Raw genomic sequence first — 24,084 nt, 5'->3', positions numbered from 1 at the left:
AAAGCATATCAACTCACACAAAAACAATCGGTGAAACTGTGAGGTCGTGAAAAAAAGAACTGCATTAGTGAGGGACCACTGTACATCCAAATTTCATTCATACTATATACATTCATAATGTGCAAGACACACTTTAAGTGAATAGTAAAGTGAGTTTCAAACTAAAAGTATTGTACGATGCTAAATTTTATGTACCTGTAACAACTTGAGTATGTTTTTAGGACAGATTGGTGTAGTACAGACCTGTTTAAGCTTATCATGACTTGGTTTCAGAATTAAATTAGCACATTTTAGCATTTTTAGCATGATAATCACTGACAAATATTCATATGATATTAACATACACTTTCTGATATGCATTTTTGTGCAATTGAAATATGAAACCATTCATGCGTCCAGTCACCGGTGACCTCACCTCCTTCATTGTCCTTGCCATCTGCGCAGAGCGTCTCCATAGCAACGTCACAGCCAGCCCCTCTCCAGCCTGGTTGGCAGACACAATGCCAGCCATTCTGATCCAGCGTGCAGCGGCCATTACTGTTGCACAGACCTGGGCATCCCTCTGTTGAGACAGACAGAGCCGTCATACACAAGCATGGATAGGCACGCGTTTTTATAGTTGTGACAACATTCTCTCTTTTGCTGGCATTAATAATCATCATATGTGGCCAGAGCAGGTCATAATGTGCCTTTGACTTGTCAAACACAAATGGTAAATCCAAACAGAGATACACTTAGATCGTCGTGAATGAAAGTAAAGTTTAAGGTGAACACAGACTGACGCTAGACTTGAAACAGGCCTAGTGAGATGCACAGAGGCTGTAGATTCACATGGACGTAACGGATGCTCTCTCGACACAACCAATCAATTTAAAAAAGGATGGCATAAATTTGTGAGAAAACTCAAGGTGAGGCCTGAAAGAAAAAAAAGGAACAGACCGAGGAACCCAAATGAAAATTTATTTAAAGAAAATTAATTAAAAGAAAGGAAATTGAATTTAGGAGGAGAGATCAAAGGAAGGAGTAGAAGGAGGTGAGAGACTAATAAATCAGCAGCGGCATCCATGTGAAGCCACGGCACACATAGAATCCCAGTGGCATAAAGTATAGGGTGGACGTCTGAGCTGGCGAGAGAGTGTGTGCCTCCAGCGCTATACTTTCTGCCCAGGTCACATTCCGCCGGACGGAATCAGAGGAAAGCGAGAGAGGCCAGGCGGAGGGAAGGGGAGGATTGTGGGAGAAGCTAGGCTAACAGACACCAGGGGTCAGGCTGCGGGATGCATGGAGACAGGACCCACAGGATTCCCAAACAAAACTCAACAGGTGTGTGTGCGTTTGTCAGTAGTTGTGTGTGTATGCGTGTGTAACTTGTTTAAGACAAACAATGATGAATTTGGCAGATATAAAAGGACAACAATAAATACAGTGAGGAGACTAGAACATAGACACGCTGACATCGTGCTTCAAGACAAAAAAAGTGAAAGAGGAGGGAGAAATAAAGCAAGATAGAAGGAAAGAAAGACACAGAGAGACATCGGAGTGATTGCTTGTGACAGTCTCCCTGGGGCTTTGGTATGCATTACCTTTAAATCCTATCCTCTCTCCTATTATGGGGCCGGGAGGGAGGAAAAATCGGGAAAGAAAATGAACAAAAAAAATCTGAGCACTTGAGTCCAAGTGAAGGACGATTCAAAACACAAAAAGGAAAGAGAGATAGAAAGGAAGCAAATGACCATAAAGAGGAGGTGGAAAGGAAAGAGGGGCTTTGAGAAGGAGAAAGGCGAGATGTTGAAAGAGGAGTGGGAGCTGTTTTGACTTTGGCCGACTCCGTCTGGAGGATTGCCACGGTGTGTATATTGTGCTACTCGGCGCACGAACAAATAGCATTCTGAGAAACGTCTGCTTAGTATTGTATGAGTGCGAAAAAAAGCAACATGGAATGTGATAAAACAAGTGAGAAACATGTTCAGAGCATATTTATGTTTGGAGTAAACGTATCAAAGTAAGCCCGTAAGAGTTTTAAGTAGCGCTTAAAAAAAAAAAACCTTGTTAGAGTTCTTGGCATTTTGATGCACCATATGCCAGTTTTCGAGTCTGGAATCACACTTGGCTTAGCACTGATTTAGCCCTGTGAAATCATTTCCAAAAACACCTCAGTAACAGTAAACAAGAATCTGCTAGTATCTCTTTTCCTGATCTCCATTTACACCGCCAGCTCGTAGTTCATTACAAAATAAACATGGCTGATCGTTATTTGCATGCAGGTTTTGTGGAGCTCTGTCTGCTTTCGGAATGAACTCGACTCTGGGACACTGAGCAAATGCTAAACTACAGATGTGGTGATTTAGTCGGGACGGGCTTGGGGGGAAGGGTATGGTTCTGCAGAAGTTGGAACATTAGCCAAGGAGAACGCTGAGGACATTGGATTGGATTTCTGACAGTCCAAAAAAAGAAGCCAATGAAGAATCACAATAATAGCAGACGCGAAGAGGGGAGAGAGAGAGAGAAGAGGTTATTAATGCGCCATAAAAATGTCATAAAGACCTCAATCCGGGACACAAGAGCTCAAGGGAGAGAGAAAGAGAGAGAGGAAAAAGAAGAAAAGACACAGTACCTTGGACATACGTCTCCGGGTGAGCTTTACGGGGAGCAAGAAGAAGAAGAAAAAGGAGGAGAAAGAGGACATTAAAAAAAGGTGTGAAAAGTGAAACAGAAGCATACAGAAACCAAGGGCTTTCATAGCACTGCTTGAATACAGTCATTTCTTTCTAACGACAGAGTAGGCAAAGAGTACAAACATAACACCCGATTCGAATGTTATCAGTCGATTGAATGGGCATTATCAGTGGTTATCAGCTGATACATACGGAGCAGTAGGGGCCTTCTGCGCCTACTAGTAGGCTCTGAAGGCTGTTATCATTCATTCACATGACTAATCAGGTATACTAACTGAGAAGACTCCAGGTCCTGCTCTGTTTTTACATTACTGTGATGTTCAGGGTTGGGGTCATGGTAGACATTAATAACAGGGTATATGCAGGAATCCTAAAGATAATTTCAATACCTTTTTAAGACTTTTTAAAAAGCTTCTCAGAAGATTTTAAGACCTCATCCCCACTTCAAGTTCTAATCTGTATAAAACCTGAAACTTAATAAACAGTTGAAAATAAACAGTTGTAGTAAAGTTACTCAATGGTGCACAACCGTGCAACAGAACTCAGATAAGCTTGGAAGAAACAAACTTGAAATAATAAACTACACGGTTGTTTTCAGCCACTGTTTAAACTCGCTTTCTCCAACCAGGAGTACGCAAACGTACATTTTCCAATATTGCTGTCTGTTTCACTCTATGGTTTCGCTACATGTGGAGAGCATCACATCACCTTTCCGCATTTTTTGAAAATTACGTGACATCACCCGGATGGAGGAACTTGGAAGTTCCCCGGCCCAAACAAATCGCGTAAAAATAAATAAATAAAATAAATAAATAAATAAATGAAATAAAAATTGCATGCTGTAGTTAAGATCAGGAGAAAAAAACAAACATATTTGTGCTTTTTTTTGGAGTCAAACACTTTGCACAAAGCTTGAACTAGGCATAAGACCTTGTAAAACGTGATTAAGACTGTTTAATACCTTTTAAGGACCTTTATTTTCTCAAAATTGATTCATCAACTTTAAATACTTTTTAAGACCCTGCCGACACCCTGAATAAAATACAATAAATGGGAAATGTAATAAATAATTCTTGTGGTTAATCTGCTATACTAATAAAAAAGACTCAATATTTGTTTTTACATTACTGTGAGGGTTGGGTTTAGGGTTGGGGTAGGGGTAGATGGTAATAAAATACAATTGATCAGAAAAATGTAATAAATAACATAAATAATTCTTGTGGTTAATCCGCTATATTAATAGAAAAGACTCCAGATCCAGATCTGTTTTTACATGGTAGACGTTAATAAAATATAATTAATAGGAAATTTAATAAATAACATAAATAATTTTCGTGGTTAATCAGCTATACTTATAGAGAAGACTCCAGATCCAGATCTGTTTTTACATGGTTGGGTTTAGGGTAGGGGTAGACAATAATAAACTACAATAATGGGAAATTTAATAAATAATATAAATAATTCTTGTTAAATTCCGGCCACACTCGTATGCAATCCACAGCAGATTAACCATGTGAATGGATGATAACAGCCTTCTGAACCTTCTAGTAGGCACAGAAGGCCTCTACTGGACCATTTCTATAAGCTGATAATTACTGATATGGCCTATTCAATCAAGTGATAACATTTGAGTTGGCTGAACATAGAAGGTGCACCAGCATGGTAAATCACAACACTAAAGTATTAATAAGGAATTAAAACAAGATTAGAAGTTACAGGAGACCTTAATTTATCCTGTATATAACTGATAGAAAAAAGAAACTTTTATTTAAAAAGAAATAGTCACAGAATAATTTTCACCCATGTCAATTGTTTCAATGTAAATCCTACAGCAAGTGTTTTTATTGTACACCTTTACAAAAACCTGATGAATAAAGCAATATTAGCCCACTTTGAAGTCTCCCAAAAGCCCAACAGTATCTTCCACAATCCTCTGCGACACTATTTATGAAACGAAACAAAAACCAACACTCACAGAAAGCGACTCACTCTCCCTGCTCAATATTCAGCGAGCGCTCCAGTAAATCAGTTTTCAAAAGCATGACACTATTGCTCATAATGCATAAAGTAAACAGAACGGGCATCCTGGGATTTACAGTACCGTTGGAAAAGCAGATCGAGCAGGGCCTCAAATGCTAATTGGAAATTGCATCCTGATGATTGACATGTGGGCCAAAAATCCCGCTGTATGTTTGCTATTTCACGTTTCACATTGTCATCACATCAGCTCTATTATCCTTGAGCCCCTCGGTGTGTGAGTGAAATATTATATGGCCCAGAGTAGGGGGGGTGGGAGTGTGTGTGTACTGTATGGATAAGCTCTGAATCATCCACATGTGTGTACGAGAGCAATCATCTCCTTCCTGTGGCTAAATGAAATGATTTCTGACAAGGCTTTGGGAGAAACCCTGTGTGGCGTGTCATAACATTACATATGCTAAGTCACATCGAATCATTCGAAATAAAAAGGTCACCTTTTAATACAAGCATAACAACGCTGTTATGCTGAGGCTTCATTAGCTGGATTATGTTCTTAAGGAAGATACTCTTACGTGTGAATGGAGGATGAGTGTGTGTGGTTGAAACTGATTGAGAGCTTGTGTGTGTGAGAGAGAATGAGCGTGCTGATTAAATTCCTCGGGTGTCTCGTTTTTCCACACACTCACTGTTATGTCTGGGAGATCCAGAACTTAGACGGAGCTGCGTATCTGCAGCAGAATACACAGCGGCTTATGAAAACACAAGTTAACGCATGCTCCGAGCTGGAAACTTGCCAGTGAGGGCAGCCAATTACTGGCTAATTACAACAAACTTTTGTTCATTTACTGTGATGGTCCTGAGGGGAGATACAGAGAGAGAGAGAGAGAAAGTGAAGGAGAGATGGAGGGAAAAAAGGCAATCATCCCTTTATGGACATCAATGCTTCGTTATTTACGTGCACATTCAAAGAGCTCTGATTAAAGTGACATTAATCTGGAAACAATTATACATCACGTCCAGCGTGGTTCAATCACCGTTCTTCCAAAGAGAAAACAAGAGCGAGCGCCTATATTAATTTCCATTATCCTAATTGCTATGCAGAGCCACATGGTGGTATACATGCCCCCACAGCTGTGGGTATAGCCGGTGTGACATAGGGGCCAAACATGTGTTTTAATCATGCTCACGGGCACCTCAAGCCATCCCACAGAACCAATCAAACGTTAGCAATGTGTCAGCCCTGTACCTGCCCGCCAGCCGCCCCGGCACAGAAATGACAGGATAGCACACGCCACCACCTCCTCCATCCGCGCAATTGGATAGACTGTAAGGCTGATTCCAGTTCTCCTTCCACAGCCGGCTTGGATTAATGTGCTGTGAAAGGGCGTTTCATTAATTAGTGATTGAGATGATAAAGCGTGGAGAATGATTTGTAGATGTACAGTGTGTGCTGTGTTTTTTGCTTTAACCCTCCATCTATCTGACATGGGTTGATGGGTGGGGAGAATTGAGGGCGTTGAGGATCAGGATGATGTAGTTGTGTGTTGGCTTGCGTGTGTGGCTGTAGGGTGCGCTATTGATTTCTTAGTCTATATATGCGCACGTGTGTGTCTGTATGGGGGGTGTGAAATAAATAGAGGTTTTGAAGGACAGCCGCTTCGATGTTGCATAAAGAGAAGCTGTTTTTGACTGCACGCAAGGTACTTTTTGTATTAATATATTTTAGAATTTATAAGAAAAAGTCTGTTAATAAACAGTTGGCCGTAGCCTGCTGTTTTTCTTCTTTATTTATGTTTTTAAATTGGATTTTGGGACTGAGATCTTTGCTCTGACAGCTTGTTAATGCTTAAACTATTAAACTGTTGAAAGCTAGTGGCGGGCAGAGCGAGGCTTCATGAAACACTGAAACAGTCGAAGCAAATGTGTCGAAGCTTTGAAACGTTTCGAATCTCCTCTCTACAGTGATACCTAGTGGTCATTTTTCATGTATTGCTCTGGAACAGCTTCAGCGAAGATAAGGTATTAGCAAATAGAGATATTAAACCCCACATAGAGTTGAGGTTTCAAGTGATTTAGTGGAGCGGTAAGAGTTCCTGACTAGCATGCAGAGATAATGGGCTGGGATCCGGAGAGATGCAGCAATAAATTTTAGTTTTTAAATGCTTTGTTTTTGAAAAGTGTTTTGTTTTAAAATTTTAATATAACTTTGTGAATAAATTTGTCTTGTTTTGGTCATAAAAAGTAACATTATTAAAATGCATCAAGGGTCCCACTTTATATTAAGTGGCCTTAACAAATATGTACTTACATAGGAACTAATAATTTGTTACAATGTACTTATTGTGTAAATACATGTATTTGCTGTGTTTTATGCTTGATTAAATACATGTAAGTAATTACATCTGTAATTAACTTTTGTAGTTACATTTGTAAATACACTGTTGACCATCCCTTACATCTTAACCCACCCTTAAACCTACCCATGCCACCAAACCTGTCCATAACCCAACCTCTATCCCAACTCAAAAGCACCACAAGTGTTCTCAAACACATTATGAACACAGTAAGTACATTGTATTTATTTTTTTGATGTAAGTACATAGTAGTTAAGGACACTTAATATAAAGTGGGACCGCATCAAGTTATAATTTCAGAGTCCTCTAATTTCCTCGGGTCATTTGTTACTCTTTGCACACTAAGCATGGGCTGGTATAAGATTCTGATGGTATGATCTTGGGTAAAAATAGCACGGTTTTACAGTATTGCGATTACTGTTTTAAAATATATGTTCTTTTTAAATGTTTGGATACAAAAACAAAAACTTTTTCCCGCTTTGAACACAATGTATCTTATTTTGAGAATCATTTAAAATATTTTGGGACAGTAAACATGTCAGGCTAAATAATTAAAATGAATCATTGACCTCTGCTGTCAACATTAGTTTCAAAAACACTGATTTCATTACAATTTAAAAGGCATCTTTGGATATCTTTTCTGCTAGAGATACTGTTGTCCTAAAAAACTAAAAACAAAATGTAAAAAAATAAACTTTCATATTTCGTAGGAATGGTATAGCAGAAAATTTTGCTGATTTTAAAACCTTGACCTTTTCTGCAGTATACCTTAAAGACGGTTATTATCCCATGCCTAGTTCACACACACAGTCCACTAGGCTACAACTATATGAGATAGATGTTTCTTCTGACCTTGATGCTATTAAAACACTCTAATCACATGACCTAGGTGTTTCAAATCACCCCAGTCCTGTGATCTGGGTGTTTCAGATCATGCTTCGGTGCTGTGTTTGGAAACGCTTGTACTGTACCTCAGGTCGAAATGTCTGTTTCATGTCAGTCATCCTTACTGAAACCTCTATGTTAAACAAAATCCCTTTTACTGGCTTTTAGTCATTTGAAACAATATAAAAAGTGATTTATTAGATATCGTCTCTTCTTATACACACGTTAAATAACAGAAAAAATAAGGGTATTAATTGTTTTGTTTTGTTATGGTTATTTATATGACCAACACATATATTCTTTCAAACCCCTAAAATTGTAGAGATCAAAACTATATAGTGCAATTTAAAAGTGTAACAAAATTTAAGAGAGTGAACTTTAGCAGTCATTACTCCAGTCTGCAATGTTAAAAGATATTATTCTGATATGCTGATTTAGAGCTCAATTATTAATAATGGCAATATGTACAATTTGAATAACAAAGTCTCATAAGACTAATATCAGAAACCTTAATATACATTTCTAAAGGAACACAGTAAAGTTTGAACCAACAGCATTTATTAAAACCATTTTTTTTCTGTAAGATTATAAATAATAAACAGTCATTTTGATTAATTAAATGCATAATTTCCTGAATAAATATATTTTATATGATTTACACATTGACATATGATATGATGACTGTATATTACAATGTTTAATATGGCTGATATGGAGGGAAAAAAGACCCACCCCTGCAATGCGAAAGTTTATCTCTAAGAAAAGCTTCTTCATTAGCAGGACAAAAGGAGCAGAAGTACATTTAGTGATATCATGGTTGTCAGATTTTATTTGCGATTTGACATGTTATTGAATTCTAACCTTGCCAGGCAGTTTGGGGATTTCAGTTTTCCCTCATTCAACTTGCATGACTACGAAATAGCTGCCTGGGGGCCTTCCCAAAATGGCTGCAGAGTGAACCAATCTGCTCCAATAAGCATTTAGATAAGAGTCTTCACACCACACTTCAATTTGTGCACTTTTACAGTATGTAAGTTTGACGAGATTATTTTGGATGCGTTCTTGTGTGTGGGTACGTCTTGGTCTATATGCATGCGCACACATACAGAAGAGCTCCTGCAGGGTTGATTGATGTGTGTGCACAGCTTGCTGTAATCCATGGCTTTCTCACAGTAAGAGTTGTGCTTCTGATGAATGATCTGGAAGGGCCCAAGGCCTAATGAAGCATACAAGTCTTAATAAAAAATCTCAAATGTCTGGCAGTGAAAGCTTCACTTCACAAAAAAAATCTCTTTTCTTTAGTCATAAAGAGTTTTTAAAGAGCTATTACCAAGAAAATGGGAGAGCACAAGTGCATTCTTGTTCCAGAATATGCACCATTTATTCATATTATACAACACGCCAGCATTGTGATTCATCATATTCCTAAATTGTTTACTGAAGTGAATGCGTGCAGGGATGGAAATATACATCTCAGAAACAGGCTTTCGTTTCATCACCAAATTTCCTTTAAGACAGTTCACTCCATACTCACGCAACTACTTATAAAGGGAAACAGAAACTCTTAGTCAAAATGCCTACGTATTGCTATAGAAATATGAGACCACTTAATACATCTCAGTTTCTGTGGATATACAATTTATAGTATCTGCATAAAACATATTTTAGTTTTTTTTCCTTTTTAATGGCATTTCTTCCAAATTTGAAATAAAGATTTGTAATTTTTTTAAATTAATTGTTAATAAAATAGAAATTAATATTATTCTATACATTTTTTTCCAAAAAAAGATTTATATCAATCTTTAACATTTAAAGGTTTAAAAAAAATCTATATTTTGGATATACATTTCAGTCCTAATTAATCCCCATAATTCATTACATTCAATTAATTAAAAAAATTATTTAAATTAAAAATTCCATTATACATAATTTTCAAGTGGTCTCTTATTTTTTTTCCTACCATATTTATTTACATGTGTGCTTGTTTATGTGGTTTACGTGGAAACAAAATTGTATAATGACATGGGTATGACCTATAGGCGCTATGCTGTACTATACAGCATATATGCTATACTTATACTTAATGGGGACTTATTACTTTCAAATTTTGCCAGAGGTTCCTATGAGGGTTGGGTTTAGGTGTATGTAAATTCAGTCTGAAGGCCATATAATAAGCATTTTATCTACAATATAATATAAATTACAACTATGCCTCGTAAACCACATATGCAAGTATTCCTGTTTATGAAAATTCAGATTTGTGCATCATGATCATTGATTATGGTTAGGGCCAGACAAAATCTTTTATGCTATTTCTGTGAAGAATTTTGTATAGAATCTACAGAGTTATGCGGAATGACTTTAGGAGTATCACAACTAAAAACTTAATATATGAAATAAAAAATAATATCTTTTTAAATCTGATTTAATGTTTACAATGCAAATCAAATTAGTTCCACTTATTTGACAAACAAAGTAAGTCTATCATATAATGTATCTACTAAAAGACAGAATATTTTACTTTACAAACTGTATTGTAAGTAAATCATATGAAAATTTTAATATTATTATTATTATTATCTCGCAATAATATTAGTGAAAATAATAAAAAAACTGAACAAATATAAAAGTACACATATATACACAAGTGAGTACATGCTCAATGATGGGCTAAAAATTTGCGGAAATCTGCAGATTTCTGTGCTCACAGATTCTGTGTGGACCTAATTATGATCTACAGTAAAACATTTAGCCCATCGCTGTAGATTTAGCTATAGGATGCAAACAGCAAAAACTACTAAACATAGCTCTACCCACCAAAGGGAGCATGCTTTCCAATTCCTGTTAATAATGCTAAACAACTCCTGAAATAACCGGCTATTTGAAAAGAGCATCTTGTCCTCCGACAAGAGAAAGTGCAGAAAGTTGGCAGAAAGTATGTTCTGGGCGTATGTCGTGAGAAATATTTCACACTCCTGCTCTCCTTCTCCCCCTCCTGAAGCTCCCCAATCATTTCCAAATGAATAAACAGATCTGTGTCACACTGTAAGCTAAATCAAACAGTCGTCTCTTTTAAATATCTGCTATACTGTCTGGATAAGTTCACATTACGGCCATTAATGCACAGTTAGGATTAGGGCTGAAAGATATATAGAATACTCTGGATTTCTTTGAGGATATAATATTAAGCAACATTGTGGATATTGCGGTACAAATGAGCTTTATAAATGGGCATTAAGTTTCCTAGAGAGCATGCCATTAGACTAGTTTTATGATCTTTCCTGGTTTCAAAGATGGTGTGGATGAGAAATGCTGTAATAGATTTATACTATTATTCTGAAAAACAGAATGAGAGATTGATTCCTTTTCCTGAATCAGTTCAATCTGTGATCACAACATTTTCCATTTCACCTAGTTTTTATGGTTAAGCATCAGTTTCAGCATCAATATTGTAATGTGCTAATTCACAATAGTCACATCACAAAGATATGCAATGTCCAGTCTGAATTGTAGTTGACCAGGATCTACAGAACTGTATTTAATTACTGTATTTATATGGAATTTATATGAGTTATGCAAAAATAATAATAATAATAATAATAATAATAATAATAATTTCTTACCTAGACATTTGTCTTGTTTCTAGTCTAAATATCTACATTTAAAAGAGAAAACAATATTGTCACTTACCCGACTGGCAGATAACTCCTTAAAACAAGCAAAAAAACGTAATTCTCCTGATGGTCAAAACTAAACAATATTTTCTATTAAGACTAGAAACGAGACAAAAAATAACAAAAGCATTTTTTGACTTTTAATCATTCAGTTTCTGTACCCAAATACTGTTCTACTTTCTAGAAAACCGTGAAATAGAGTTATTCAAACCATCTTCTGAAACCTTATTCATTTTGCAATATTTATCGATAACAATTTTTATATGTTAAGCACATGAAAAATAAAATGTGCTAGTGTATTACACACAGTGCTTAGTATAAATGAATACAATCTCTTCTAAAAAAGAATATTTGAAAATATTTCTCTGCGAATATAGCCAATAAATTTTGGTGCATTTAAAATACTTTCATTAAACAGTTATATACATAAAATAATAGTTTGGCCACATGACATCTTTAGGAAAAGTAAGATAAATACTAAAAATATGTCAATGTCAACAACATTTCCGAATGAGATTACAACAATGATAATTTGATAAGTTTATCTAAGCTTTTATTAAACATGTACTAATGTACAGTTTATGAGTCAGAATTTTTAGCCCCCCTGAATTATTAGCCCTCGTGTTTATTTTATTTCTCAATTTCTGTTAACGGAGAGAATATTTTTTTGATCACATTTGTAAAACATAATAGTTTTAATGACTCATTTCCAATAACTGATTTATTTTATCTTTGCCATGATGACAGTAAATAATATTTGACTAGATATTTTTCAAGACACTTCTATACAGCTTAAAGTGACATTTAAAGACTTTACTAGGTTAATTAGGTTAACTAGGCAGGTTAGGGCAATTAGGCAAGTTATTGTATAAGGATAGTTTGTTCTGTAAACGATTGAATTATTCTGACTTTAACTATATGTGGGACTATTATTTTCAAACCAAGGGAGATAGAGACACTAAAAGTCTCAAAAAGTAAAAATAAAAGTTTCAAAATTCAACAATTTATTGAGTATAATTATGGTATAATTGAGTATAATTCTAATTTAGTATAATTCTGATTTAGTCAATTATTAATTTAGCAGAAAATTAGTTTACAATGCATCAATTCTTAAATCTATTCTTAACTATTTTTAAAACTTTTGTTGTCAAATGAAGACTATTTTGCATATGTGTAATTCAGAGTGAGTGAGAGAGAGAAAGAGCAGACATGGACACGAGTTGCAAAATGTCAGAGCAGTGCTCATTATTATTCACAACCATTCCAAATATGGTCAAACTACTAGGGATAATTCCTGTGGTTTTAAATAAGCATATAAAACTGTTTCAGGAGAATTTGGGAGTTTATCCAAGCCACATACCTACAGTAGTATGTAGATATCAGATTACAATTTAACATATTGAATCAATGCACTCTATGGAACCTTTTAAAAAGGTGTCCATACAGTTCAGAAATACAGAATCTGTTTCATATTATGTCAAACGTGAATTGATTCTACTATCACCACATTGTGTATAACCTATGACTTAAACGACCCTTAAATTTGAAATGTTTGAGAAAGACTTTATGCTATAACAAAATACATACTGAGAATGTCTGAGTGCTGCTGGTCAGTGTGAGAGATGTCTTACAGTACCTGTGTCTAGATGTCTTTGTGTGAAAGAATGATGATGCAAGTATGTTGTAATGCCGGCATGTGTGTGTGGACTCACTGTGAAGAGGTCTAATGAGAGTGAGTGGGTGTAGAGGGACAGGGAAGGTCACACACAAACACACAACATACACACATACACACACACACACACACACACACACTCATATGTGGAACCAAGAGGCCCCTTATCTCAGTCTGACACATATGATGTATGAGGTACCATAATTCTTTTAGCTCCCTCTTGTGCTCTCTCTCAAACACACACACACACATACACCTCCACCTCCTGCAATGCATGCACTCAGCAAAGAGGGACGAAGTATCAACCTTGGCCTAAAGAGATATATTCAATCGCCCAAACTCTAGAAGGCCACACATAAAGCAAACGCAACTTGGAAAGTGTTTGGCACAGAAATGCATTATACAGCATAAACCTTTTAAACTTTTCCCCCAATGTTGAAGTACTTTATCCTTTCACATCTTAATATACAGAGATTATTTGTAAGCGGATTTTTCAGAAACGCATCAACACATCGTTCTTTTTGCTTGAACATCTGGAGCAGGCTAACATAGCACTGCTGACTCAATGAATGCCATGGACAATTTGTTCCGCTGACCAATAACAAATGGGTTGAGTGTTCAGCAAACTTGTTTGATAACAGTCATTATGTTTGCCGTTTCATTTGGTGACGCTAACTGCACATAAAATAACACATTTCAGCTTTAATGAAACTGTCAAATTGACCAATCCATTAAAGCCACCGACATATAATTTAAAATATGGGCTCTGGAAGTCTTATGGCCATTTATAATGTTTAAACTTAGACCAACGAGGTCATTAAGTGATCAAACTCGGCAAGCATTTCAGCTCGGGAAAGTTTGGAGTCAGGGTGAGAGTGTGTTGTGTGGGTGGCTGGCTTGAACAGAAGAGCATGACAGAATTACGTGCTAACCGTGCTAATTTGGAAGACGAATAGCAAAATGCTGGCCAGATTCTCATAAAGCTGCCCGGCGAAACAGGCCTGCTTGCTAACGAGGCCACGTACCTCAATCGCTCGCGTTGAGTAATGGAGCAGCTGACGTACCCTGCTGAGAGTTGAGCTGGTGGAGGATGTAGCCAACACGCTAACAACATGAACAGATTTACTGACTGATGGTTAAGCTAGCATGTAGACTTCTAGACAAGAACAGAGGGACATATTTAAATAATATTTTACTTTTTAATTTGGCTTTTTGGCCTTAATTCCCTTGATATGTGAAGACAGGAAAAAGTAAACAACAGACAGTTTGGTGCAAGACCAGAACAATACCAAAACTATCTTGCAATTAGCAGTCTAAATAAAACCGCAATTTAACTACAGACTGAGATTTATCAACAAAGGAGACAGTGCTGTCATTTAGCCGCCCCTGGACTTTTTAGAATAGGTGTTCCCCTGTGGAAGCCTGCCATCGACTGCAATGAAAATGTCAACCCTTTGATAGTAAGCAAAGGTCAGGGGAAGGTACAAAACAGAACAAACACTCATAGTCCCCTTCCTGTTGAGCTGGAAGAGCTAAAGCAGGTGGAGGAAAAGCAGAAAGACAAAGGGAATATGCAATCAAAACAAGTTCAAAGAAGTGAGCTAAACCTTCATAACAGAGCAAATAGCAAAGCATCAACACCAGCTGGAAATAATGAGAGAGAGAAAAAAGAAAAACAGTGCACGCGTTATGCAAATACACAATAACGCAAAATAGGACGTGGATGCCCTAACACCACCCATACGCACTTGTTGGCTGTTTAATTTCAAAACCTTTGGCATAAAAAAAGTTGGTTTAACCTCCTGGGTCTTCAATTTGTTTCCACAAGATGCTGGAATAAGGCTGTGGGATTTGCTCCCACTCAGACACAAGAGAAATCAGTAAGGTCAGATGCTGATGTTGGGAAATGGGGCCTCCCAAATTCATCCCGAAGGTGTTCATTGGAGTTCAAGTCTGGGCTTTATGCAATCTAGTCAAGTTCCTCTACACCACCAGACTTAATTTCTGCATAAATTACTTTTATAGACAGGTCAGTTTGGAAGAGAAAGTGCTCCTTATATATGCTTGTATTAAGGAGCCAAAAGAGGGCATTCTTTTGACCATGTAGTGCACATCTGAAGGCATATTTGGACCTGCCATGCAATGCAAAATATAGGTGTAAATGGGTCAAACAACAGTAGAAAAAGCCTTAAATTTTTAAGCTGAATCAAATTAACCTTATGAGTCCATTGAACTTATATTCTGTTAAACTGACTTACAATAGCCTGCATCACTTATAGAATTAAGCTATAAAATGATTAACTTAGTTTAATGAGTTACAATGAATTAAAAACATATGCTGTCAGGACTAAATGTTCATATAATTCTTTTACAGTGTAGATGTGTACTGCATACTAAGCTCATTGCTTTTGTAATGATGTTAATGTAGTTTAACACACTATTTGTAACAATCACATAAAGACCACCTCCTCTCTGTCAACTGAGCCATTTTATATTTAATACAACACGTTGTTGATTGGTTAAAAAAATATTGGTGTTCTCTCACCAGTCATAAATCTGAATTCAACCCAAACCCAGTATTCAGGATAGTATTCAGCAGAGGTGCCCAAACTTTTTCTTATAAAAGGCCAAAAAGTTAATTTGATTGAAGGTTGTGGGCCAAATTAAAATACCAAACCACGCGTAATTTCCTCATATATTTGGTTATTTATGAAAATCGAATATATATGAATATATGAAAATAGTAACTAGAAAATGTTGCTTTAAATCATATTAAATAATGCAGTATATTTTAATAAATAACTTATTACAGTAAAAACATCAACAATCCCACTTATAACACAATGGAGTCCATGCAGAATGCACTAGTCGAGCTGCTCCTGGCTTTACCTTAATTTGCTCGTAGATATCTTATGCATTGTATTCTATCTGACAGTATTTACATTTTAAAAGTCTGATTCATCTACAACATTTAATTGAATCATTTAATTTCAGTCTGCCTATTTGTAGCTCAGCAATAAAACAAAGTAACGAAAGGTTACATTAAACTGGAAATGATGATCTCAGGTATTAAGGCCAGTATAGAATAAATAAAGGCTGCTACTTTTGAGTCATTTTCTGTTGTCTTCTTTGACATTCATATTCAAATTATTCAAGATAATTTCATACTTTAAGAACAAAAGTTCATTGACCTTTCCCATTAAAAGTGGACGAAAAACAAAACAGGAATGCACCTCCCTCATCTACTTGTGATCCCATCAACCAAAGCACATCTTAATAGCAAGTGTAAACAGGGTCTGTATGTTAATACTGACATACTATTGATTGTGTATCTTACCAACGGTGCAATGTTCTCCGGTCCAACCCTGATGGCATTCGCATTTGCCGTCTTTGCAGGTGCCGTGCTCAGTGCAGCGTGGGTGACACGCTTTCAGATCGCACACTGAACCGGTCCAACCTTCTTCACAGCGACAGCTTCCACCTATACACACACCGTGAGAGCCACAGTCCACTGCACACACCTCTGCAAACACAAACAAGGGAGAAAAAATTAAAATCACTTTTGGCTCTCGGCTGAAGCATATCCAAGGACTGTAAAAAGGTCATGTGTTCTACAAGGTGGTAGCAGATTTCAAGCATCTCCTTTACTCAAAACAACAAGAGCAGAGGTTACATTCCTGAGAGCAGTTATTGACTTTAAGTGTGAAAAAAACTTATGACAGGAAATAGATAACTGGAGCCCCCTGCTGTGTCTAGCAGGCTGTGTGGCGAAGGGGAGACGGTCCGCCCGACCTCAATCGACACCCCATAAGAGTGACATATCTCGACCTTATGTGACCCAGTGGAGTCATAGAGCCTTTGGCGGAGGGGTGCTGGCTAAAGGTGTGCGGTTTGGGGGAAGGGAAGCAGACATCAGTGCGCACAGGCACGGATGTGAATTGACATGCTGAACTTTCCACCCGGACCCAGAAGACAGGCCTCCCACATAGATTGAAGTGAACATATCAAGCCAAAATAAATCAATTTACACACACTCCGCGGTCTGCCAAACATCAGGAGCGCGTTTTGAATGGCTTTCGAGATCGAAGCTATCAAGGATGCATTTTATTAGCATTTCTCTTCGCAGGATTGCACTCTTTTGGCATGTTTTCAGGAGCAGATTCTGCACAGACAAAAGCGTCCATAGAGAAATTGCATGTTTTCGTCAATAGAAAGTACTTTCATGTTTATCATACCTGGCCGTGAATGCAACTGGCAACAAAAGCGGTTGAGGTAAAATTGGGTGCGTTTTGAATGATATCCTGTGAGAAGTGTCTGATAACGATTTGGACTGAGTATATGAGTTTGTGCATGCATGTGCGCATATAGATGTGTGTGGGTTTGGCAGAATAGTAGATGAAGACAGACTGGCGCAAAAGCAAGCTGTAGTTTAACAGCCCACACACCATTCCACCAGAGCCTCGCAGTCTGACACACCCTGTCATGGAAGAAACAAAGAGCTAGCAAGACATTTCCTGATAAAGACAAATCATGGGATGGGGTATTGTTAAACTCCTTCCGTCAGGCGCCTTTCTGCCGCGCTTCCTGACAAGGTGTGAAACCATGACATGACACTCAGCCAGAGCTGGTGAAAGTGTATTGAGACAAGGAAACAGAAGTGAAGAAATGGAGAAAGAATTTCCCATCAGCCCGCGGGTCAGGTGAGTGCCAGTTTGCGGTTGGCTTCCCTACTGCGTGCTGTTATTATGCCTCCTGCAGGTGGGCAGGAGTGACGCACCCCTTCAGCGCATGTGTGTGTGTGTTTTATCTTTTATTCCACGAGTCTCCACTGAAGTTCAACTCGGTATCCGCAGAGCAGGAGTGTGATTGAAAGAGAGAGAGAGAGAGGTTGTGCGCAAGGAAAGGTTCACACAGACAGATGGAGAGCAGCTGCTGGAAGTGCTTCTGGAAAACTGACGGCTCGAGCCGTAAGCCTGCTGCAACTGTACTATATCAATCTGGATTACTGTCTTTGCAGGAGTTGATGCCAGAGTGTGTGGACCGAGTGCCTGAATGTGTCCCTCTGTCATGCACCTCATTTTCTGAGCGGTCATTCCAGGCTAATTTGGTCTTCTTTACGAGATATGAATGAATAAATAGTGTGTTACTGTAAGAACAATCATTTGCAAGAACTGTTAGAACTCCTAATAAGCTAAACCCATATTACAAACCATGACTAATTATTAGGAAATATTAGACATCATTAACATTTTGTGTAACACTTCAGTATGGGGAATACATGCACTTTTAACAATGACTTTCTATCAAACTCCTAATTTAATTAATAGTTAGTAAAATAGTTGCGGTTAAGTTTGTGAATAGCAGGGCTGCCCAAACTTTTTCATATAAAGGGCTAAAAAACCAAATATCATTGACAGCCATGGGCTGAAGATAAATTTACCAACCTATTTTACATAGTTGCCATGGGTAATTTCCTAATTAATTTCTTTCTAAATTACTTAGAATCATGTAAACTAATGCAGTATAACTATAAATAATATTTATGTTCAAAATTATTGCAATAAAAAGCACATAAACAAGTGGATGTATTAACATGTTAAAGCAAATTTTAAAAAATGTACTAGTGCTAGGTATTAATTTGTTTTTGTTAATATAATTAACAAATTTTATTTCTTAATTAAAAATTTGTATACATAGCATAAGTTGACATTTTAATTCTTGTTTATAAAATATATAAACCAAAATGTTTAGTTATAAAATAATTTATGTGCAATTTAAAACACTAGTGAGATAAATTTCACCAAAATTAAATTAGTATTGAATTTCATTATTAATATGCTGTATCAAAATGATAGCAGTAATGCACTTTTTCCTGTTCTCTGATTGATTACTTGAAACTCGGCGCAAAAACAGCCTCATGATTGTGTCTGCAACTAATACACGCAAGTCTGTTCATTCACAAACTATGCATGAAGTGAAAGTCTCTCTTTGTGTATTTTTTTGTGAACTATTTAATATATCCACATGGTTGTCCAAATGAATGTCCTGTGAGAGGTTTATAACGGGCACACGCACGTACAGTAGGATCTAGCGAGGCTCAATAGTGTTTCTGCCATAGTAATGTAAAATAAACTTGCATATGAGCTTCAGATGTGCTCTGGTGGAGCTGATCACTGTTCCTGTCAGCGATCTCCCAATAATATCCAGCTGCAAACTCAACCGCCATCAGATCAACGCATTTCAACAGATTTAGGATGTTTTACTTTATTTTACATTTGTCAGTATAATTTTAAATAGTAGATGTGTAATAATAGATATTCAGTCCGTCCAGTTTAAAGCTGGTCTTTTGCAATCTCCCTGTTGGCATGTGGTTCTCTTTGAATCTTTGTATGTCTTTTAATATATTTTATATACACTATATAGTTTTAGTTTTATATATAATTCAATTAAAATAAAATTACATATTTTGTTTTCTAAAATGCTGATAATAGAAAATAATAGCGGGCACAACAACCATTCATACAAACATTTTGGGGAAAATGTCAGACAGGTGAAGTCAGGCCGAAGTGAAAAATTTAAAACATGTAAGAGTATGTGTATAAATGAACCAAGGCTGATAAATGTGATTAACTAATGTTATAAAAGTGTTACAAACTGCTTTTTTCCAGTTTTGTTTTTAGGGAAAAAAAAAGTATAATAAAGGTTTTTGTGCATAGCACAAACTACTTCAGCGTTCATAGTTTTAAAAACACATTTATAGTAACAATAGTATAAATTGAATTAAATCTAATATATAAGTTTAATTAAAAAGAACACATTCTTTTTCAGCACTTTTCCATGTCAAAGTGCTGGCTAAAGATATATGTACATTTTGTAATAGCATTCTAGAAAACTTCCAATTTAACTTTTAGTAACTGTGCAGCTTAAATTTCCAAGATGGGCTTTTACAAAAAAAAAAAAATTAAATAAATAAATGATTAAATAATAAATTATAAATTAGTGATTTAATAAATAAATCAGTTAATAAATAAATAAATAAATAAATAAATAAATAAATAAATAAATAAATAAATAAATAAATATTAAAAGGGGGGACATAAACGAATAGCCATGACACTTCTGCTGACACGTTTAATAAAAGGGTCTATGCATAGTACAAACTAATTTAGCATTCATAGTTTTAAAAACCCATTAATAGTGGCACATTAATAATAAAACTAAATCTAATATATAATTTGAATTAAAAAGAACATATTCTTTTAGTTCCGTGTCACAGTGCTGGCTAAAGAAATATGTACATTTTGTTATAGCATTCTAGAAATCTTCCATTTTTACTGTGCATCTTAAATTTCCAAGATGCACTTTTCTAAAAATAAATAAATAAATAAATAAATAAATAATAATAATAATAATGAAAGGGGGGACATACGCAAATAACCATGACACTTCTGCTGACATGTGCCCTCCTCTCGCCCTCTGTACCTCCAACTCTATCATTATCTAAGACAATAGAGCTATTACTAGAGATACTAAATTTATTAGCACTTTTGGGAGCGTTGTTGTCTGTTCGATCAAAATCTGTCCCCACGCATTAGGCATTTATCTGCATTTTACCACAACGCTGCAGCCATCAACGTGACAGAGGGAGAGCATCCAGACCTCATTCATTAGCACCGCACTAATTGAAGATGTACGGCTAATTAATGGAAGGGAGGGAAGTGGCGGTTTACAAAGACGTCAGGTGGTTATTTCTCGATTGAAACAGAGTGAGCGAGAAAAGGAGTGAGAGAAAAAGAGAGAGTCAGAGAGAGAGAGAGAGAGAGATTGCTGTGTGGGGCTCTTGGGTGAAATAGTATTTTCATTAGACACAGATTGCTGCTGGGAAAATAGCATTGTATAACTAAAAGGCCGACCATGGGTGAGTCCTAAAACAGCAGGAGTCCAATACTGCTCTTATTACAGAGATCAGTATCGTCACTCTCGCACAAACACAAGACGTGCACACACATCCCACAGCAGCTGCGGCTGAGCTTTTGATGGACCGAGAGATATTTCATAATGATAGTGTATTTAAGGTTGACTCAAACGTGCCATTGGAAGGTCTGCTGACAGATTAAACTGAGGGGAGGACAGAAAATCTGAAATAACAGCCTGTTAATGCTTTTAACAACAATAAAGAGGCATTCAGCGTGGAAAATAAAGTATGATAAACTAATAAAGTGGGAATAAGGAGGTTACCGATGGAGCAGTCGGGTCCAGTCCAGTTTGTGTCACAGGTGCAAGTGCCGCTCTCTGTCTGGTAAGTTCCATGTCCCGAACACTGGTCTGGACACATAGTCTTCAGGATCTCACAGTTGTTGCCACCCCAGCCTGGATTGCAGTGGCACTCTCCGTGGATACACACTCCATGAGATGAACAAGAGGGGTCCAGGCAGTCCACTGTGTGTTTGAAGAAAGGAAAAACTTAGTTAGCAGGTTAGCACAATTCAATCTTAATGCATGAAGACGTAAAATAGATATTTATTTCTTTTAATATTTGAAGGGAATTTTTCAGGTACTGTGCAAAAGCTCAAAGAAATTAAACATGTCAACTGCTGCTACACTGTAAACCCCGCTGTTGACATTACTAAAGATATTAAGGTAATAAACCTTGACATTACTTAAAATGTCAAGTTTTGGCATCAAAACTTAAACAGGTGTGTTTTAATATACTCATTATTATTTTAAGTTTTCTTAACTTAACATTTTGATTTCTTTTAACGATTCACCATGTCTCTCTTTAAAATGATTGATTGCGCATGAAATTCTGCCTAGACAACTGCACTGATTAGTCGATATATATGTTATATGACAAAGGGTGGTCCTTTTGCTTGTGATGCTAAATTTTGCTGAAGGACAGCAGGACAGAGGCACTACCTGAACACATCTGATGAAAGAGAAAAGTTAAATTAGTAAGCAGACATTTAAATGCTTATATACATTTTTCTTAATCAATATACATGCAGGGGCGACACGGTGGCACAGTGGTTAGCGCTGTCACCTCACAGTAAGAAAGTTGCTGGCTCGAGTCCCGGCTGGGTCAGTTGGCATTTCTGTGTAGAGATTGCATGTTCTCCCCATGTTGGCGTGGGTTTCCTCCAGGTGAATTGGGTAAACTAAATTGTCTGTAGTGTATGCGTGTATGTCTTGGTCCTCCAGGGGGTTGAACGTTGGGTTAACGACCCACCTCATAAAATTTAGATGTTACGAAACACCAAGATAGTGCGGATAAATATCAGCTTCGATATAAGTAAAGAATATAAAAACTGAACATTTTCCGTTTAATCTATTGGTCATTTTTAGTTATCTGTACTTAAACATTTAAGTTATCTGTAATTAAACATTTAAGTTAATCAGGGAATCACTTTCCTCAAATCATTAGAGTAGTCTCAACTTATTAGGGTTTACAGTGTAAAGTACATGCAAGCTGTCTAAAAAACACTAATGTGAATTTAAAATACTGATACTAATGCTATTGCACCCTCATATAAGTACAGTGCGTCCCACACATAGACTTTATAGGTATAATAACAGCTGACCAAGTATATTTAGTGACATGTTTTTTTCTTTCAATTATTATCATCCTAAACTATTTTGTATGCACCTAATATAACCAAACATCCGCGATCGATTAAGTAGCGGACAATCCTCTCATTTACTTGTTTCGTAACTCCTACAAACACAGAAATGTGCCTTTTTGGCACTTAAAATTATTTTCTGGCCAGGGTTTCTTAATCTCATAAAATGTCCAGGTTTCATATTTGCTGACTGTATAACAGAGTCATAATTAGTAACATCATTGTTAAAAATTAAATTGTGTACTTTTTGTCCCATATATCTAACAATTTATGTGTGGGTAAATAGTGTGTTTCAATTCGGCTACCACCACAAGTATATTTTAAACCTGTGGGAAGCACTGAATTATTATGAAAAAGTTGTCCTAACATGTATACAGCCAGTAATATTTATTGAAAAACAATAATACTTTACCAAATAGACAGTCAACATACATAACATTAATACAATGTTCTCCTTTGTTGTGTCAATTTCCATTCTACTATAGCACAATGTTGCCTCTAGACTAATTTAAGCAATAATTAAAACCATTCTAAATGTTAATGTGTAACAAACGTGTATCAAACAAAACCTAAAGGCTGTACTGTGTGTTATGGAAAAGTCTTCATCGTTATCCATTTTATTTCCATATGTATAAACGCAAGATGTGCTTGCAAAGTAACTAAAATGTTAATATTCCCCCTTAACCAAAAGAAACATTTCGCAATAGAAGGGTGACGGGATGCATTCTTTTTGAAATGCTCTCAGCTCAATGGAATCTATCATTTGCTTACTGTCAAAGTGTGCACAGCATACGCATCACATTATATGGCTCTCCACAAATCCCCTTGTTCCAGTGCACACACATTATAACCAGATTCAGACAGTATATGTATCAAAGCATGATCTATGTGCCGCTCAATGTGCTCTCAAAGAATGTGTTAGAGAGCAAGTCCATTGCTACAGATGGGAAAGCAGTTTTTAGGTTGACTGGGGTGTGAGCAGGGCCGAATTTGCAGAGTTCCTTTTGCAAAGACATAAGGGGCTACTGTGCAAGTGTGTATTTGTTTATGTTTAATAGCCCTAGGGATATGGCTGAGGTTCAGTAACCCTTAATTCCCCCGATTGTGTGGTAGTTGATAGGGCTTAATCATGCCATTGATTGACAACAGGGTAATTCATGAGCAGAAAATAAAGTTGGCTCCATAAATTGCATTTGTCGCTCTCTCTCCGGGTATGGAGATGTA

The 24,084-nt window shown here is 36.7% G+C and overlaps 1 protein-coding gene across 41 annotated transcripts in view; it reads right to left on the bottom strand.

Annotated features, from left to right (window-relative positions):
* Positions 1-24,084, bottom strand: part of tenm3 (teneurin transmembrane protein 3) — a 971,756-nt gene that overhangs the window by 57,823 nt on the left and 889,849 nt on the right. For 22 of the 41 annotated variants that reach the window (XM_087235111.1, XM_087235107.2, XM_087235110.2 and 19 more), the window contains 3 exons: positions 21,482-21,682; positions 16,581-16,766; positions 416-562 (listed from right to left, as the gene is read on the bottom strand). In XM_087235111.1, coding sequence (XP_087091237.1) covers positions 416-562; positions 16,581-16,766; positions 21,482-21,682 — 534 coding nt within the window. Of the gene's footprint in view, positions 1-415; positions 563-1,583; positions 1,605-2,614; positions 2,639-16,580; positions 16,767-21,481; positions 21,683-24,084 lie in introns of all 41 variants that reach the window. The other 19 variants (XM_087235117.1, XM_087235141.1, XM_087235100.1 and 16 more) reach the window with 2 other exon arrangements.

Source organism: Danio rerio, chromosome 1 (assembly GCF_052040795.2).
Source record: "Danio rerio strain M-AB ecotype USA chromosome 1, GRCz13ab, whole genome shotgun sequence".
Classification (NCBI taxonomy): domain Eukaryota; kingdom Metazoa; phylum Chordata; class Actinopteri; order Cypriniformes; family Danionidae; genus Danio; species Danio rerio.
The sequence above is the reverse complement of the archived record's forward strand: the minus strand, read 5'-3'. Positions and strand labels throughout refer to the sequence as shown.